The following is a 21,106-nucleotide window of genomic DNA, read 5'->3' as shown; positions in this document are numbered from 1 at the left end:
ATCTCCTGATTAGTAGTCAGCCTGGATGCCCTGAGTATCTGCCCCCAGGTATATTTCTCTTCATGTATGGCTGGTGTGCACTAGAAAAGTGCAAATAGTTGTTGACAAAAAATTACTTCCTATAAATTATTACTAGAAAAATTCTTATTACTTTTGCTCCACAGTATGGCAACATCCAAAAAATGTACATAAGTGCCTAAACAGCATATGTTAAAGACAGCATATGTTAAAGTCTTAATCAGTAGTATCATTAATATTTGAAACAAATGCAGTAATAGCATCTAATTTAGCATCAGTAATAAAAAATAAATCATCTACAAATTATAATATTTAATTACATGTGTTTTAAAGAAAGGCACATTATACAAATATTGTGTCTCCCACCACCCCATGACAATACTGGAGAAGGAGGGGTTCACTGTTGCCCCCATCGCAACCCCTCTTTTTTGGTGGTAAATCAGACCATTAAACATGAAGAAATTATTTTCAAGCATAACTTCCATAAGTTCACAAACTGTACTTATCATATCACTACTATAGGAAATAAATTTTACAAGATACAGTCTCAAAAAATCAACACGTTCTACCCATGGTATGCTAGTGTATAAAAAGAATTCATATCCAAGGCGAACATATTAATATCCACTTTGTCACTATTTAACCTGTGCAAAACATCCAAAAATACCAGGAGTCTCTTGTGTAACTATTTAATTTTTGCAACACGTTCTACCCATGGTATGCTAGGATATAAAAAGAATTCATATCCAAGGTGAACATATTAATATCCACTTTGTCACTATTTAACCTGTGCAAAACATCCAAAAATACCAAGAGTATCTTGTGTAACTATTTAATTTTTGGACAAGGGGATTTAAAAAATAATCTAAGAAAGCAGAGGTGTGTTCAGTGACAATGTCTTTAGCAGACAAGACAAAGGTTATGTCCCACTGTGAATTTTAGTAATCCTAAACAAAATAACAGTCTAGGATGATCAATTCCAATGCCCTGGGCCAGCTCATTCTGACCCCCACTAGAGGAAGCAACATCCTTGTCTTGGTTATTACTAACATGGACAACCGTTGCTCTACACCAATAGTCAATCCCTCCCTAGTCAGATCTGATCATAAACTAATCACTATGGAAATTCACATCTCACCCACAACCCCCCCAACCACCTTGAAAAACTTCTCCAAAGCTGACTTTGGACTCCTGAAAACAGAGGTGGCTAACTTCATGGCACCCATGCCAATGGAAAATAGCTGCATGACTGCTGAACCATACACCAATGCACTGTACAAACATGTACATAAATGCAAGGAACTAGAATTCCCAACAGAACCAAGACACTCTCCTCCAAAAAACCAAGCCAATCTGGTGGTCCCCAGCCATTAATAAACTCTACAACAAAAGGAAGAAACTGTTGCAGAAAAAGGTGAAATCCCAAGACTGGAAAAACTCCCTTATTAGCCTCAACAAAAGGTTGAGATCCCTCATCAAATCCTCTAAAGCCAGCTATGAAGGCAGAAGCGCAGCAGACACTAAAAACAATCACAAAGCCTTCTATGGTTATATCAAGAACTTCCACGGCAATACCCAGATTTTGTCCGAGTTACTGCACAATGGTACCTCCTATAATGAGCCAACAGATATTGCCAACATACTGGCCGACAGATTCAATGCCAACTTTACCCCTCTCTCCTGCCCTAAAGGACCAATCACAATACCAGAAGAATGCCAGGCACCCAGCATTACTGCAGCACAGGTTAAAGCTGCATTGTCCAAGGCCAATACTACAGCTTCCATGGGACCCAATAATATCCCTGGCTGTGTTCTACATGAACTACAAAGCGAACTTGCACCACATCTGTGTGCCCTGTTCAGACACAGCCTCACCTCAGGCTTTGTCTCTACCGAATGGTGCACTGCTACAGTCATCCCTCTACATAAAGGGGGAGCGACTACAGACCCTGGGAATTATTGCCCCATTAGTGTGACGAGTCTGATATATAAAGATATGGTGCACATCATCATGGACCTGGTTAAAAAAAGAAACAGGAAATCTCCAAACTCTGGACCCCATGCAGTTTGGCTTTGTAAAAGGGAGATGATGCCTGCTCAACCTGGTTGACTTCCAAGTCAGTCGTCAGGGCTGTGCATGAAGGTAAGGCAGTTTATACAGCCTACCTCGATCTGGCCAAGGCCTTTGATATCATTCCTCACTCAGGAATTATTAATAAACTCACCAAACTAGGCATCAACCCCTATATCACTAGATGGGTTGCAAATTGGCTCACAGATAGAATACACAGCATGAAAGTAGCGAACTCCAAGTCAGACTGCCGACCAGTCACGAGTCGAGTCCCACAAGGATGGGTCCTGGGTCCTCTCCTGATCGGCATCTACTTCTCAAAAATCCAGGCCAACACAAAGGGACTCTGGCTGACCAAGTTTGCAGATGACTGCAAGCTGGGAGCCATTATTAACTCCACAAGTGATGCAGACATCCTACAGAAAGGCCTCACTGAGACCAATGACTGGTGTCGAAACCATGGCCTTAAGCTCGATGCCAAAAAATGCTTCATCATCCCCTTTGGGAAAAACTCAGTTCCTACTAATTACCACATCAATGGGAGCCCACTGAACACTGAAGGTATTATAAGATATCTGGGGACACAGGTTGACAGCAACCTCTCCTTCAACCACCACACTGCCACTGTGGTCAGAAAGCACATCTCATTACCAAGGGTTTTGCATCCAGGAAGAAAAAGGTCATAGTCTCTCTCTTCTCCTCCCTCATTAGACCAATCGAGTATAATGATCCATTTGGCATGTACCTCACGAGACACCTGCAACAACTGGGGAGGCCACAGAAGTACCTCACGAAGAGGATCCTAGGCATTAAACACATGTCCTATATGGACAGACTCAAAAGACTTCAGCTTTTCTCTGTCTCATATTGCCTACTTAGAGGCAATCTCTGCTTGACTTACAAAGCCATGTCTGACCCAGCTCTGTTAGAAATGCTACATCTAAAGAAATCCCAATCACTCTGCACCACACGCTCCAGAGACCTCAACCTCATTACTACAATCAACAGAACATGCTGGAGGGACAGGTTCACCCAGAGACTGCCCGTGCTCTGGAATAGACTTCCCATACATGTCAAGCAGAGCACATCGCTGTCCCTCTTCAAGAGAAATCTTGATGAGTGGATGGGTAATAGAAAGTTCACCCCAGGGATCACTCCAGTGGCTCTACTTGATAAAGGCACTGGGAACTAACATCGGGCGGCACGATGCCAGGGCACTTCTATGGGCTAGGCTTGTAAAGGCTCCAGGGCCATTAGCCTAGTACACACTTACGAACCTATGAACAAATAAGAACTGAAATTCTTCATAAGTGATAGAACTGATAAGTAAACCCAACAATATATTATGTATGTACCAATATCTTTCTTTAACAAAATGCAAAGTAACCTTCTCATATTGCTGAACATTATTCAGCATTTTTCAATCTCATTAACATAATCAGACTGATGCATTACAATGAGGCCACTACCCTTGTCAGCTTTCATAAAGCACAAATCAAACATTTTTAGACAAGTCAAACAAGGTTTTTTTCTCCTGGCAGTTTAATTTGTATATTAGTATTTATTTACAGACTGACTTTGAAACATGCATAAAATATGCTTCTCACATAAATCATAAAATAAGCCCACCAAAGCTGGCAATGGGGGAATTAAATGTGCTCTTCTTTTTAAAACAACAAATAAAATAATCAGCAGTCATGAAACAAACAAGACAAACTTAATTTCCTGCACAATAACTTTAAGTCTACTAATGTTTGACTTAAATTTGCTCTACATGAAGGTAGAAAAAAAAAACAAACCTTTCTTAAGAACTGTAAAGTGTTCAGTATTAAACTTCTTCTTAGTAAAATTATTAATATTATCAGCTAACATAGTACAATGTCCAGGAAAACAAAGCAGAAGTTGCAGAAACATTTGTCTTCAACAGCTCCTGTTCCAAGGTCTCTTCCTGCCTCTGTTGGCACATTCCTCTCTGTTCTTTGAGCTCATTCGATTGGGTGATCAAAAATCCAGCAAACTCTGAGGATTGGCCAACCTGTCTGCCAATCTTTCTCATCTCCTGGGCCCTGCTTGAGAAGGAACTGCACTGGTTTGTTCCAAAGGGGAATGTCCATATTGCCAGAGTTCTCATTTGAACAAGAAGACTTAAAACCAGAGAAATTAGAAGAAACAGTAGCAGAATGATTTAGTTGAGTTGCTGTATATGCCATACCACCCTTATAAGCCACCAAATCTCTGCTAAGATTCTTCTTTCTTTCTATTATATTGGCTGCCCCCCTCTGTATAGAAAACATAAAGGAATCAACCTCAACAAGAATAATTGACTGCTGCAAGTGCTGAGAAATGGAAAAATCAAGGGCTTTAATTTCATCATTTAAAGTCTGCAACAGTCCATTATGTGTAATCAGAAACTTAAGCAACTTGATACCATTGTCATTGAAAAATTAAGCTAATTTCTTAAAAACTGGATCTTCACCAGTCAGCCCGTTAGGGTATTTATATACCCTCAAACCTTTTGGCACAATGTTTAAATTAATGCACTGCTAAAAATACATGTTCTCAAAGGGCAAATTCTTGAAACTTGTTTATCAAAAAGCTTTAACCGCTCAGAAATATTGGGCCCATAAGAAACAGAATCTGCTTGGCTGTTATGAACATCTCCAAAAGTACAAAAGGAGTTAGTAGAAAAATTCAAATATTTTTCAAAACCAGTACCTGTTAAAGTAGCAACAGTCTTAGTTATATTTCTTTCACTCAAGTCTCCTTCTCAAGCAGCCAAAGAGGGGGACAAACTAGAAGCAACAGCAGCAAAAGTCTGTGATGCAGACTGAACAGTATTTTGAGAAAATTGTCTGTTAACCATAGCCATAGAAGACCGAAAGGTATCTAATGTATTTTTATACCTTCCAAAATGGAGCACAACTGGAGGCTGGTGCCCTAAACTGGTAATGACTGGCTGCCAGTTGGAAGAACAGATATTTCTGGAGCCTGTTAGCCTGTTAATTTTGATGCAATAGTACACATCTTGAAGATCTATCAAGAACATCCCATTGTCCTTTTGCAGTACTGGCAAAATGGACTGACCCATGACCATCTGAAACCTTGAATATTGTACAAACTGATTTAGTTTGCTGTGATTCAGAACTGGTCTCAGGTTCCCTGTCTTTTTTGGCACCAATAGTCTTGAATAAGTTCTGGATCCTCTCTGGTCTGGGGGTACCGCTTGGATTACTGTTTTTTCTAGATGCTTTTTTTATTTCTAAAGCTACTGCTTTCTTCTGATTGGGTGGAACATCAAGGATTCTTTTCACTTTGGTTGGGGGGGGTTAGGAAAAAGGGTATAATATAACCTCTGGATATGATTTTCTGCACTCAGGAATCTTTTATTATTTGTCTCTGCATCAGACAGCCTGGCTAACTGCTTTCAAAGGGAAAAAGTCGGGCCTCCCTTTAGGAGCACTGGTAGGGCTTATCTGAGAAGGAATCCCAGAAGCCCTGGTTCTACAGGCCACCTGTGCCATAAGGATGGCGTCTTCCATAAGAGTTCATCCCTCTGCCTCTGGGAGAACTATCTCCATGTGAGTCTTGAAATGGACCCTGGAATTTGCAAAACCACATTTTCCTACCTCCTCGTTGATTCCTTAAGAAAGGTCTTTGAGGGGCTGAAAAACATGCACTCAAGGCAGAGTCTTTGCCTCCTGCTCACATCTGGAGAGTGTGTTCTTTACCTTGGGGATGAACAAGGAAGATCCATCTAAAGGCACATTGATGAATGAAGACTTAAAGGGCTCTGCAGAAATCACATAGTCACATCCAGGCATGTCTCTTAATGGCTATGCCTGAACCTGACATTCATGAGGTACCTTCCTCTGCATGGGAGACCAACCTCATGGATGCATTAGAAACAGAATAAAATGTGAGGAAATTCTATTTTGATCCTCAGCAGATATGAACCCAGAAAGAAATTTGGAAAGCACTTTGGTCAAATATCTTTGTAACCTTGTAAAATATGCCAGATAATTCAGTGACCTGAGGGCAAAGGTTGCTTGAGCATACACACACTTACCAAATCTGTCCAAAGCCCTGGATTTTCTGTTAGGGGATGGAATGAAGAACTCTGTTCTGCAAGTTCTTTCTTAGTGGCTGCCACCTCAACCATGGCTACAACCAGGACTCCTTTGATCTTGTGCACCAGGTCATTGGGAGGAGGCTAGAATTTTGTCAGGTCTTTTAGGGATGAGCTCTACAGTATCTGGCTCCTTCCATGGCCAGTGAGAAACCGGATCTGTGTGTTCATCAGCTGTTGGAGTCACCCAAGAAGTAGATGGGTCAGACCTGAAAGCCTCCAGGAACACCAGTTCTTCCTGGGAGGAGTACTGGAGGACCAACCAAGTTTTTGTTTCAGGATCTGTAGGATGTCTCCAAAGGAAATGTCTTCAGGTGGAGATCTCGGGGACCCCTCCCCTGTGAGAGATTCCAGAGGGGAATCTACATGTCTCTTCTTAGATGTTCTCTTCCGAAGGACTTCCTCAGTGGGATATTCTGGGGAAGTATCAGAAGAGATGAATATATTTTGAGGTACGGACTGGAGACTAAACCAGGATGGCTGTCTCAGTGGAATGGATGGATGAGGTTCAGAGCACAGAACTGGAAGAGGCAAAGTTATTTGATCTGAGGGGGGCAGCGACGTCCCTTTTCTAGACAAAGAGAAAGCCCTCCCCACAACCTTAAAAGCAAAATGCATAGGGGAAACAGACACTGATGGCAAAGGAGCCAGTAGTTCCCACACCGTTGGCTCCTGCAACACCAGCAGCACTCCACCGAAGGAGGGAGTTGGATCTGAGCTGTCCAACTCAAAGTCTGAGGGGGAGAGATGGTTCTGAAAGCTTCAGAGTTGATCTAAACCCCCCTGGACCCAATGCCAACACTTCAGGTCCAAGAGTTCTCCAGCTTTGAAAGGCTCAGGGTCAGGCAACTCAGGGAAGTAACAGGAGTTGAAGAACAGACCATCTTCGGATCTGGTAAGGACACCCCCAGATGTCTCAGATCCAAGGGCTCTAAAACAATGGGTCAAACTGGAGAAGGAGATACCATGGGGGAAGTGGACAAAAGTTGGGTTGCGGATCTGGTGGGAGTCAGAGCTGGAAATACCCCCATCTGGATCTGTGCTCTGAGAAATTTCCTCATCATCTTATTCACTTCAGCTTCAGATAAGCTTGTGGAAGATCTAAGAGATGATGTGGAGGATGGAGGTGGAATGCCTAAGAGGAGATCTCTCCAAGAAAGATGAAAGGAAACATGAAGTAATCAGATCTGGTAACAGCAGAGAAGTTCAGATCCGAGAAGACCTAGATGTAGAACCAGTTGTATCTGACTTTTTGTGCATTTTGGAAGGAGGTTCCAATGAGGTAGCCGATGAGGAAGAATGGTCTGAGGACCTCTTACATGACTCCTTTTCCTTGGTCACTGAATCTGGCTTCCCCTTGTCTGATTTTTTGAATGGGGTTTGAGTCCCAGCTGCTGAAGTAGAAGAAGGAAGGAAGGAGGTGTCTTAACACCAATTTATTTCTATGGACACTAAAAGCTGTGGAGTTAAATCCAGAGCAGACAGGACAATCCACATCTAAGTGTGTGGGTCCTATGCAATAAATGCAATCTCTGTGGGCATCTGAATTGGGAAGCTTATGCCCACAGGTAATGCACTTTTTGAATCTGGTTGGCTTGTCAGCCATTATTATCGAAAAAGAAAAACTGTCTAAAGAAACTAGGGCAGAGGAACTATTTTTGAAACAAGGAAAATAAAGGAAGAATAAAAAGGGAAAGAAAGAAGAGAACTACCAACAATGGTAGAAAGAGAATACTGTAAAGAGTAATCTTAAAAGGAGGGGAACAGTACCAATGATGATACTTTAAAGAGGTACCAAGAAACTGGTAGCTAAAAAGGGTCTATATCATATGAGTGAATTGCACAAATTGCGAACGCTCATAATATCGAACGTACCTGACCTCGAACTTCCTATTGTGGGGGGACTGCGCCCCTACCCCCCCATGCTAAATATATATTCCAACTCCGAGATCACACTACAGTGAGGAAAGGACGAATATCTCATTCTTTACTGTACTGTGATCTCAGAAAAAGCACTTCGAGGTCTGGTGCACTCGATATGAGCATTCGCAATTTGTGCGATTCGCTCATATGATATAAACTCACTAAAAAGGGTACGGGAAACTGTTTAACAATAGAGAAAGGATATGTAAGGGAGGTAGGAGAAAAAAGATAAATATAATAGAGAATTCTCAACAATAACTCACGAAAAAAAGGTTAAATATATCTCCAAAGCTCAAGAGCAACAGGATCTGCATCTGAAGCTGAATGGCGGCAAACGAGATCTGAGGTATGTTAGGTTCGCAGGGCATTATGGGTAAAGGCAGAAGCTTGAGAGTTTTGAATCCGATGACGTGGTAGAAGCGGCTGAGTCAGATCTGAGTCTCGGATCTGAATATGTCAGTTGAGGAATAAATGAAAAGGGCATCAGATATAACGTTTAATAGCAATTTAAATTATATTTTCATGTCAGAGAGAGTAAAATTTTCACAGTGCATTCAAATAACTTAATTTGCAGTAAATCATGATCTGATGTTACAAACACACAGAGCAGAGTCATACATATAGTATTATAGTATAATATAGTATCATAGTATAATAACATATAGATGCTGAAAAAATCCAAGTTCTGCAAAATTTTCCTGTTAAAAGATGAAAATACAGCAGAGTAACAACAATAAAGACAAGCACAAGTAATTTGCAGTTCTGACTGCATGAGACAGCCTCAAGTGTCTAACAGCACACATGCACACTACACTTCTGATAGAAATACTGAAAGTTTCCTCAGAAACACTAAAAACAATCATTTGTCAAAAAGGGAAGCTGAATAAACTCTCCTACAAGCAGAAATTTCCATAGGAATTACTGTAAACACTGAGAAATAAAATATTAAAATAATTATTTTTAAATAAACATAAAATGAAAGATAATAATAAATCTAATAATAAAATCAGATGAAGGGAGTCCTGAAATGGGTCTTATCTGAATAGTAAGCCAGAAAGATCGGTACTGGATCCTGTGAAGAGTTAGAGGACTTTCCTTTTTGGATGACAGAAAAAACACTGAGCACTCACTTCCTGTGACAGCTGAAGGCTTTCCTCTCAGTATATGCTTAGCCAATCTGCTGTAACAGGAAGAGAGAGGGAGGGGAGTCTGAACATTTGAAAGATGTCAGGTACTGGACTACTTTGGCATATTACGTAAAATGCCACTGAGGCAATAGGAATGATGAACGTTTAAGGTGAAGTAGCTTCTGCACTTGATGTTAGAAGGAGTGGCAAACAAATCACCAAAAGGCTGGTCCCAGTGACTGAAAATCTCTTGAGCCACTGTTGCATTAAGGGACCACGCATGATACATTAGAATGAACCTGCTGAGCCAGTCTTCTAGCCAGATGAACTTCCCGAGAATGTGCATTTCTACTAGAAGGCATCCTAAATCCAATCCCCACTACCATACTCTCATAACTTTTTGCAAAGGGGGTAAAACATGGTTCCCCCTGTTTGCTGATGCACCAATCTACTGACATATTGTTCAAATGGCTATCTCTCCTGAGGACAAAATATGCTGGAACTACTGTAGTGCTACGAGGACTGCACTCATCTCTAGAATGTTGATGTGAAGACTGGCCTCTGACTGATTCCAAACTTCTTGGACCATTCTTCTCTCAAAATGTCCTGCCATTTCAGAGAGGAGGCATCCATGGTTACTATTTCTGCTGGTGGTGGTGGAATGAATGGTCTTCCTAGCTGAAGAAGTGGGGATAGTAACCACCAGTTTAGAAGGTTCCTGCAGAATTATGTAAAACTAATGGTGGCTGAAGGGGGGGGGGTTGTCAGCTGGGACCACTGAATGGATAACATCTACTGGAGGATTCTTATATGAAATGTGGCATAGAGTACCTACCACTGAAATTGTGGCAGTCACGAGGCCCAAGATTCTTAAGACTAGTATGATAAGGGGTTTGTGTTGATGATTCAAGATTTGAACTGAACATCACAGAATAAGTAGTTTTTATGGCGTCAAAGACACTTCAGTTGAGATTGTGTCAAGATTTGCTGAGTGGGCTGCAGCTGAGATTTTTCGTAGTTTACACAGACATGTAAGGACAGGCAGAGCTGTAAAATGTAATCGCTGTCAGTAATGACTGTTTGGTCGTTGCAGCCAGGAGCCAATCATTTAGATATGGAAACACCCTAATCCCTTTTAGAAGTAGGTGAACTGTGACTACTACCATGCACTAGGTGAACACTTCGGAGGCTGTGATGAGACTGAAAGGCAAGACTCTGAACTAGCAATTATTGGCTCCTATCTGAAAGCACAGAAGCCTGCTGAACTACTTTGCAATTTTTTTGTAGAGGTAGGTATTGTGGAGGACTACGGAGAACATCCAGATATTGGCTTTGATGCAGGGCAAAATCACTGACACTGCAGCCATTTTAAACTGGGTCTTTTCTACAAAAAGCTTTAGACCACTGAAATTCAGAAATGGCCTGAGGACCTTGGTCTTCTTGGAACCCAAAAGAATCTTAAATAAATTCCTGACCCTCTCTGGTCTATTTTTTTAAAGACAGCCAATAGCTCTTGAAGTGCCACTTGTATTTGATGGGGTGGAACATTTAGTAATGGTGGCTATTGACATTGTAGTCTTTGGAAAAATGGCATTATACAACCTCTGGATATGATTTATCACACCCAGTTGTCCTACATGATGGCCATCAATGCAGCTGGGTGCTAAGATAATAGCCCTCAAGTGCATCCAGAGATGGACAATTGGCCAAGCCTTCAGGTGTGTTGATTTGGTTTTGGGGATGCCTTCAAACTCATGTTTGGCACCTGTTGAAGTGGCTGCCTCTGCTACAACCACTGCTATCAGAAGTGGAGTCAAACAGTTAATGCTGGGATTTCCAAAAACCAGAAGTATTTGAAACACTTCTGATTCCTGTTGAAGGATCTCTGATGGTTCTCAATTTTTAATTCAGCAGCAGACAGCATCTTCCCTTCTTGCTCGCACTTTGTCGGTTTTTCTTTTACAGATGGTCCAAAGAGTGACAAGCTGCCAAATAGGGCATTAGTAAAGGATGCCTTAAGGTTGTCCACAAAATCCCATAAATAGAGCCAAGGATGGTGCTTAAGCATTATGCCAGTGCCTGCTACCCTAGCTACTCCATCTGCTGAGTTATGACATACGCACATGGAAAGGTTTGTGATTCTGACCACAACATTCAGGATGGTCCTCTGTTGTTTAGAAGTGTCGTGAGTCATGGGCTAACCCAAAGTATCCATAACCTGCTTTGCCAGGTCCCTTTGAAATCTATTCATGTGAGTTAAGTTGCTTAATGCTCTTGTGGCAAAAGTGTTCAAAGCATAGACATGCCTTCCCATTCTGTTTATTACCTTTGACACTTTATTCAGGAGGTGAACAGAAGAAGACTCCTCCATTATTTTTTTTTTGGTGGCAACTACAATAATCATAGAGTCTACAAGAGGGCCATTAGACCTGAACAGCATATCCTAAGAGGATGCAAAAGTTTATCTGGCCTCCTTGGAATGGCTTTTGTTGCTTTGGGTTCCTGCTATACCCTCCCATTGAACAAGTCAATAAAATGGTTCATAGGAGGGACCATCCAAGAGGTAGAAAGGGCACAGCTATATGCCTCAAACAGCACTTCCTCGTCATGATAGGGTGAGTCAGATGGCCAATAGCCCCTCTGTTTCATTTAATTCCAGGACTTCATCGAATGTGACATCTTCTGGAGGGGACCGGGGAAGCCTTCTCTTTCATACAAGTCAGTGTTAGATGCAATGGACTTTGCAGGGAGTCCATATGTTTCCTTTTATATGTTCTCTTCCTGGGGACCACCAGTTATGACTTGTCAGAGTCCAAAGAAGAAATGTATCACACTTGTGTATCTCCAAAGGACACAGCCCTGCTGTGTCTCTGGGAACCATAATGAATGGGTTAAAGGGTCAAAGGATGGGTATCTCTGGGTAGAGCTGGTACTAGAGGAAGCTTTGTTCAGAGCCACAAAAAGGAAGAGACTTTGATCCTCTCTATGACTTTGAAGGTGAATCCAGAATCTGTCTGTATTGAGGGCCCATTCCTCAGAACTGACTCCTTCTCCATCAGGCCAAGGTGGTGCAGAGGAAGGGAGCTCTGATATCAAGGATCTGGAGGATCTCAAGGTGAAGACCGCAACGGTAGACTCAAATGCTGAAGACCCTGACATCAAGAAGGGTTCCAAATGTGTTGTCCCTGCAGATGGTGCCAAAGACTCAGATCTGAGCCCCTGGGTACAAGACCCACTCAAAACTGAGGGAAATGGCATGAAGTGAGTCAGATGCAAAAGCATTATCTCTGAAGCTGCAAGGGTTGATGGTGCCAAAGTGACAGGATATGGGTGGAAAAACAGCTCCAAAACTACAGATGCAGTAACTGGCACCAGGAAAGAAGAGGTAAAGGGGCCAACTTGATTCAGGAAGGCCTCATCAATAGTTCCCAACTTGCTTCAGAAACATTGCTGGCAGAATTAACTGACTTTAAAGAAGTGGTAGATGGAAAGGTCTTCATGAAAAAAAAGATCTTTCCTGTTTTGAAGAATGAATGTTATCTGCTCAGAGACTTTGTAGAAAACTTGTCCCTAATGACAAGATCTCTAATACTGAAGACTTTTGAACTGGTACCAAGGAGGGGGAGATTCTCTCATGAGTGTTATTGGATAATAATTAGCAGACTGATCTCCATTCCTATGTTTTATGGACTGTTTATCCTTGTCCTTATCTTTCTTCCTATCACGTTTCTCTGCCTGCTCTGAATGAAGTCCCTTTATTATCACTTTAGTCTTTCTGTCAGCTAAATATTGAATGCAGAAGTCCTTGCAAATAGAACTGTCCAAATTAAGATGGTCCGGGTCAAAGCAGATCTCACAAAGGTCATGAGTTTTGCAGTGGAAGCCTATCCATATTTGGTACATTTTTTTAAAAGTCTTATCCATAATTGCCAAGATTCAGGCACAGATTTTGTTCACGAAACCTAGTATTATACACAATATAGATTAAAATGTGCATGTGATAAAGGCAAAGTAGTGAAACATGTCATATTGCCAAAATATCAAAATCTAATCTGGGCATTTGGTTCTCTCAACCATGATTGGATGGACTAATAAAATAGAATAGACGATAAATAAATATTCCAGTTTAGTTCACACAAATTCACACCAGCTTTAATGCAAGGTTGTAAGCTGAGCAAATGAAAAGAATACATTGATTTCATCCACAGCACATCTAGAGACATATTTCTCAAATTTTCAACTTTGGATCCTTTTTATCAGGCTTGTATCAGCAATCCAAATATGCATATTCCCTGCCAGTGGGAGTTCTGAATTTCATGGACTTACTAGCTAAAATAATATGTAATTCTGAAAGAACTGCTGTATTAACAACTTTTTAGTTGAGAGACATTAAATTAGGCAGCCACCTTACTGCTGAGATGCTGAGGTACCAGAAAAGAAAAAAAAACAAAAATAAAAGTAAGTCAACAAGCAGAAAATATAAGTATTTAACAAATTTAAATAATCTAATTATACTAATACTGCTACCTCAAAATGCAAATATTATCATAAAACTTCATAAACTGAGATCTCTTTGCATTTTCAGCAAGCACAATCTGAAGGGGAAGATCTCAGGGGACTATGGGAAAGTTTGAGTCACTAGACCACTAGTGAATGGCCAGACTGGATCCCAGGAGTGGCTAGGTACACCAACTGCCACGATGAATGGAATGATGAAGTAAGATAAATAAATATTCCAGTTTATTTCACACAAATTCACACCAGTCTTTAATGCAAGGTTTATAGCTGAGCAAATGAACAGGGCAAATTGATTTCATCCACAGCACAGCTAGCACTCTGTTTCTCAATGTGTTAACTTCTTTGCTTAAGAATCAGGGATAAAGCCAAAAATACTAGGGAGACAAAGGCCCAAAATCAGGGACAATTTTAAATATTACTCTGGTTCACTTAACACATTGATAGAACAACAGGTTTCGCATCAACGTATATTTACTGAACAGTAAGAAGGATGAAACACTAATGTCTGACATTGACCAACTGCATTCCTCAAAGATTCGCCAAAAAAATTTAAAAAAAATGAAGAGAGTTATGGCAAAAATATGATTGACCTCTCTCAATCCACTCTCTAATCCTCTGCAGGTCTGCTTATATTAAAAAAAGAAAAAGTGGAAGGAGTCTAATTATTAACTTTTGTCTAACTTCCTAAACTGCAATTTCTTTTCCTCCTAGCAAGTCTTGTTGCTGTCATCCCTGTTGCTGATCATTAGTTGCTTGCTGCGCGCGCACACACACACACACGCACACACGCACACACACATGCACACACAGTACAGATGTGTAAGTTTCACTTACCTGTAACAGTATATGTTTGTAGAACACACTGCCTTAGTGGCATATGGGTAGTAGTGCCCGGCTACACTCCCTCTGCCAATCTGTCAAAGCACAAAACTCCTCCCACTTTCTGTATGTGAGGGAAAAGGACACAGATAGGACCCATTTAGTTTTCTAGGGTCCAACAGGAAGAACAGATGAGAATACAAGCTTTGCGAACACCTGCTGTTCCATGCCTAATGCCACACATGCACAGCAAAAAAAGTTGCTGAACAAAAAAACAGCAACTTAAAAAAACAGCTATATACACCAAACAAAAGGGGGTGGTGGGAGGCTGCTGCCAGTAAGGCAGTATGTTTTATGAACATCTACTGTTAGAGGTAACTGAAACTTATGCAGCTGTACTATGTTTGACAAACACACTGGCTTACTGGCATATTGACAGATTCCCAAATCTTACCCAACCTGGGAGGAGGAGGAAGGGTAAGGATCCAGGAGTCTCTGAAGAATGGGCCTTGTGAAGCTTACACTAGATCTAGAAAAAGCATCCAGTTTGTAGTACTTCATGAAGGTATGGATGGAGGATCAAGTTGCTGCACCTAGAATACTTCTAGAGTTCACTCCTTTCCAATATATCACTAAGGAGGAAAATTCCCTAGAGAAATGTGCCTTTACCTTGCCTGGATTTGCCTTGTCATAGTGTATGTAACAAAAAACAATATCAGAAGACAACCAATGTGCAATGGTTTGCTTAAAAACAGGTTGACCATTCTTTGCTCCTGTATAGGAAATAAAAAGCTTTACAGCCTTCCTAAAGGGCTTTGTTCTGTCAAAGTAGTACCCAAGCTGCCTGTGCATGTCTAAGGTATGAAATATCCTCTCTCTCATATTCTTAGGTTCTGGAAAGGACACAGGGGGATTAATAGACTGATTGAGAGTGTACTCTGAAACCACTTTTGGCATGAAAGAAAGATTAGTGCATAACAAAACTCTATCAAACCCTGTAGAAAATCAAGTAAGGTTGTCCCACTATGAGAGTTTGCAGCTCAGAAACTCAACTTGCAGATGTCAAAGCAATGGGCAGAACAACTTTCCACTCTAAGAACTTGAGATCAGTATGATCTGCTGGTTCAAATGTTGGTAAGGTCAATTTTTCAAGAACATAACTTGGGTCCCATAAAAGAATTTGCTTGTGAGGGGGGTCTCGTATGCACTACTCATTTCATGAATTGTTTTACAAAAAGAGAAAAAGAAAGAGGGGGATCTAATGGCAGACAAGCAAAGATGGCCACTAAATGCTCCTTAATGGATGCATATGATAAACCATCCTGAAGTAGTTCACACACATATTTGAAGACTAGAGGGATATTAACCTTGATGGACCCTCTGTTTCCATTTAAGCACTACTTAGAAAACCTCATCCATTTGTAAACATACGATTTTCTAGTGCCAGATTTTCTGGCCTCCTTTAACTATTGCTGCACATCCTCATTAAACAAGTGCCTAAATAGAGTCAAGACAGAATCATCCAGGCTATCAACTGAAGTTACTTCAAATTGGGGTGCACCAGTCAAAGACTGTGTGAGCAGGTCCAGCATGTGATTGTGTTTGTGGTAATTTCCCTTGGCCATTACCATTAACATTCTGCTACAGGCCCCATGAGGAACTCAGTGTCTCTCCAGTAAGTGTTTTACAACTGTAAATGCCTATTTATGTTGAATTGTGTTAGACATTTTACAACTGTATATGTTTATGTTGAATTGTGTTAGACATCTAATATGATTTTTGCTTTATTATTGGAAGTTACTATGCCATGCTAGTATTTTGTCTGCACCAAGTTGTTTTTAGTATAATAGTATGGTCTATTTGCATAACTGCACCTTGTTCACTAATGTTATTCATCTAATTGTGTTGTGTGAGACAGCTCATACTGGTGTCTAATTATTTCTATATAATTGTGCTGTTACTGGTGGATAGAATCACATTAGACAACCTTGACAGAGTGCTTCTCGCTATATTTTTATCTGTGACTGCATAACTGTCTTGGGGTTTCTTCTAACAGATGTTTTTCCAATTGGCTCAGTATCTGCGTATACTAGTAGTTGGTTCAAGACATATTTTGCTGCATATAGTAGCTATTTGCTCAGTTTGTTTTTTGTAATCTTTATAATATATCTTTACCATCTCAAAGTGCTTACTCCTCTCTGTACTCTTCTTTTCTAGACTTAACACCACTCTTAAGTATTCAACTGCGGTACCACCTTTATCATTCTTATAAGAAAAGCACAGTCCTGGTCTGAACTGTCTGCAAACAGCTAAAGTTAACTTTGAGTATGTGTCTACCTGTTTGTGCCAATATTCATTTTCCCCTGGAGAGCACTCTGCTTTGGCTTGTAAGCAGCCCCCCCACACACACACACACACACACATGCACACTCATCTTCCACTTTCCCTCTTATTCCCTTCTGTTAGCAAATAGTATCCATAATTGATCAATACTGTGTGTTTGCTAATTTAAACTGAGACCACAGTAGCCTACTGATACAAGGTTATCCTGTTTTTCCACCTGAGAAATGGTTAAGAAATGACTTACAGTTTCAGAGCAGTCCTTGGTCAATTGTGATTGTTTCTTAAACACAAACTTGTCTTTGCTTTGGCTCATTAGCAGTAGTACAAAGAACTGCCTGCTCAAACCCTTGTCCTCCCCTCCCCCTTCCCTGTTTATTACCCTAAGACAATCCCAAAGTTAATAAATATTACCTGTGGCAGGCACCATTTTTAAAACTACAACCACCCTTGTCACTATCATATATTCATTTATCAGTTAACTCTGTTACCTGATTGTTTCCAGGCCCTCATAAGAGCAACTAACAGGGTCTCTACCCGCTTCACTCCCCACCCTGCCCCCTATTCCCTCCCACCCCCAGTGGTCCCACCTTTATTACACTGACAAACCCCTCCCGTCTTTCCAATAACCAACCACAGCACTAACCCAACACTACCTCCTCCATCTTCCCACTACTATCACACCTCCTCAGCTAACATGTACAAGCATACCTTACCTATGCTCACTGCATGCACTCTACTTGCATATCTTACATCCTACCAAAGCTCCATCATTCCCCCACTCAACCACTACCACTGTACTACTACTCACACCACCACTCATGTCTCACCCTCACTCAGCTCCCCTCCCACCAACTCAAGAACCATCCCTATACACCCCCACATATTCTACTAACTATATTACTCAAACATAAAGCATCCCTACATCATAACATAGTAACCCTCCCACCATACCTATTACCCACAGAGCACAATCATAAAGTTTCCCTTATAAACAAACACATTCAAAAACTGATAAAACTAATAACCTCATGCATATCAAAACTAGCCCTAAGTGGAGACATCCACCCCAACCCTGGCCCTACCATCTCCAACCCCAATCCTCATAATCAGACTAGAAACCACAACTTCTCCCATATTACAGCCAATAGAAAGCCAAGTGACTTCCTTCTGCTAAGCCTAAATATTAGAAGTATATCCAACAAAGTCCATGAACTCCATGCCACCATAGACTTGTACTCCCCAGATATAGTCATCCTGACAGAAACTTGGCTAAAACCTCACATTACCAGTGAGCAAATACTCCCTACAGGTTATGGCATACTAATTGTAGACCGGCTAAACAAGAAAGGAGGCGGTGTAGCTATAATATTTAAACAGCATCTAAACATCCAGATCTTAAAATCATCAGCTCCACAAATAGGCAATGAAGAAATAATATATACCAACCTCAAAATAAACCAAAACAAAACCATTAACATAATTGGATGCTACTTCCCACCTGGCCAAAACATCCCTCCACTAGAAAACCTCCTCAGCTGGTCTACCCACCATCTCCCCTAAGAAACTATCATTTTAGGTGATTTCAATATTGACTGGCAATCCTGTTCTGGCAACCATCCAACCCATTATGTAAACCTTCATGGCTTCACCCAACTAGTCCAGTCGCCAACCAGGATAAATAAAAACTCCAGCAAGCACACTACCCTGGATTGGATACTATAGCAATAACCCATGCCTGGGTGTGGGTAATGCTGGATTTACCCACGGTTGGCGTGGTTTGGTCACAAGGGCGAAGCACAAGTGGCCAAACAAAGCCAACTGTGGGTAAATCCAGCATTACCCACACCCAGAAGTGGGTTATTGCTATTATACAATGACATTATTTAAGAAAAAAAAAAATTACTTTTCTTAAATAATGGCATCGTATAATGCCTCCTTGCTGCCCTTCCGCAGCTGTCTGGTATTCTGCGGCAGTTCTGATGTACTGTGCATGCGTATGCCTACGCAGTACATCAGAACTGTGGGCAAAAGCAATGGAGAAAGCAAGACCTCCATTGCTTTTTACTGTTTCACTATGTTAAATGGGTTTAACATAGCGAGACAGTTTTAAAAAAAGCAACGGAGAATCTCCGTTCCTTATTTTCAAGCTGTCTCGCTATGTTAAACCCATTTAACATAGCAAGACAGTTTTGAAAAAAGCAAAGGAGAAAGCAAGATCTCCGTAGTTTTTTACAAACTGTTTTGCTATGTTAAATGGGTTTAACATAGCAAGACAGCTTTAAAATAAGCAATGGAGATCTCTGTTGCTTATTTTAAAGCTGTCTCGCTATGTTAAACCCATTTAACATAGCGAGACAGGTTTAAAAAAAAGCAACTGAGAAAGCAAGATCTCCGTTGCTTTTTACACACTGTCTCACTATATTAAAGGAGTTTAACATAGCAAGACAGCTTTAAAAAAAGCAACGGAGATGTCCGTTGCTTTTTTTAAAGCTGTCTCGCTATTTAAACTCCTTTAACATAGCGAGACAGTGTTTTAAAAAAGACTTATAGTAATGGAAAAAGTCCGGGCGACCGGACCTTTTTCCATTAGTATAAGTCGATTTACAACGTGCACGCTGACCAATCAGCGTGCACGTTTTGGAATATTAATGGGGGGTCATGGTATAATAGTCAATAAGAGCCCCCAGTTACATATAACAGGCTGCTTATCAAATAGCCTCAGTGATCACTCCCCAACATTCCTACTCAAAAAATACCTATACCAAGCTAAACCTGTCATCTACCGTCAAATACGTAAAAACTAAACTTTAACCCACTCACATTCATCTCATCTCTGAAAGAATGTAACTGGCATCCTCTAAAGTACCTCAGTCTTGATGATGCAGTTGAATTTTTTAATTCTACCTTCCTGAGCATCCTTAATTACCATGCCCCCATAAGACTTTCCAGAATCAAATCACAACCCTCCCCATGGCTACAGAAAACCACTAAGTCAGAAATGGAAAACAGGGATAAAGCCTGGGAGTACTGGCGCAAAACCAAAACCCCCTCAACTAGACAGAAATTCCTAGAACTACGCAATACAGTAAAAAAGCTAATAAAACAGGACAAATTCCAATACTACCAGTCTGCCATAGACTCCTCTCAACACAGCCCCAAACAATTCTGGTACTCCATAAACTCCATCCTCCACCCAGGTAAAGTCAGTACCCCTCCTCCTAACATCGCTCACTCCTCAGAAAATATTGCTACCTCATTCAACACACATTTCACACAAACCATACTATCACTAGCTAGACAACACAACCCCCCTTCCCTCCAACCCACACCTTCAACTAGTAATCTCCCCACTGCCTTCTCTTTTTCTCCTGTACCTACCTCCAACATAAAAAAAACTCTTAACTAAACTTAAGCCCACCAAATTAGCAGCAGACAACCTCCCAAGTGAATACCTACAAATCGCAGCTGATTCTCTGGCCTACCCAGTATCCATCTTGATTAACCGATCTCTGTCAGAAAGTTACGTTCCCACACTGTGGAAAGTATCACATATAATTCCCCTCCACAAAGGCGGACCCTCCACAGAACTAACCAATTACTGCCCCATAGCTATTCTCTCTCCACTCTACAAAATATTAGAGAGATGCATACGCTCTCAGGTCTCAGACTACCTCCTTACTAATAACCTCCTTTCCAATACTCAGCATGGTTTCCAACCAAACCATAGCACCACCACTGCCATACTCTCCTTTACTAACACCATCCTTCAGCATAAAAACAATGGCTATCTCTCCTCTGCTACTTTCCTAGACCTATCTAAAGCATTTGACATAGTCCCACACAAACAACTTATCTCTGTCCTCAATAACCTATCCTTCTCACAATCGGTCACCAACTGGTTTCAGACTTACCTGTCTGACCGCCAACAATCCATTGTATGGCAGAATGACATATCTCCCCAATTACTTGTCCCCATAGGGGTTCCCCAAGGATCCATCCTTGGACCCCTACTCTTCTCTGTTTTCACCAATAATTTAGCCTCTGCCACCAAACATGGCACACTCATACAATACGCACATGACTCAACCATCATCTGCTCAGCCCAGTCCCTACCCAAACTGCAAAAATTCACACAAGAAGCCTTTTCCTCTGTTGAAACTT

The 21,106-nt window shown here is 41.1% G+C and overlaps 1 protein-coding gene across 3 annotated transcripts in view; it reads right to left on the bottom strand.

Moving 5' to 3' along the window:
* TEX11 (testis expressed 11) overlaps nt 1-21,106 on the bottom strand; it is a 1,293,291-nt gene that overhangs the window by 785,990 nt on the left and 486,195 nt on the right. Inside the window, exon 1 of one of the 3 annotated variants that reach the window (XM_044057410.1) lies at nt 3,889-4,137. The exons of the other annotated variants lie outside the window; for them this stretch is intronic. Within the exon in view, the coding sequence (XP_043913345.1) occupies nt 3,889-4,003 (115 nt within the window). The 5' untranslated portion in view covers nt 4,004-4,137. Of the gene's footprint in view, nt 1-3,888; nt 4,138-21,106 lie in introns of those variants that run through there. 3 annotated transcript variants of the gene reach the window in all.

This window comes from Protopterus annectens, chromosome 15.part0, assembly GCF_019279795.1.
Source record: "Protopterus annectens isolate FY-2018-M chromosome 15.part0, PAN1.0, whole genome shotgun sequence".
Taxonomy (NCBI): Eukaryota; Metazoa; Chordata; order Ceratodontiformes; family Protopteridae; genus Protopterus; species Protopterus annectens.
This window is presented reverse-complemented; position numbering and strand designations above follow the sequence as displayed.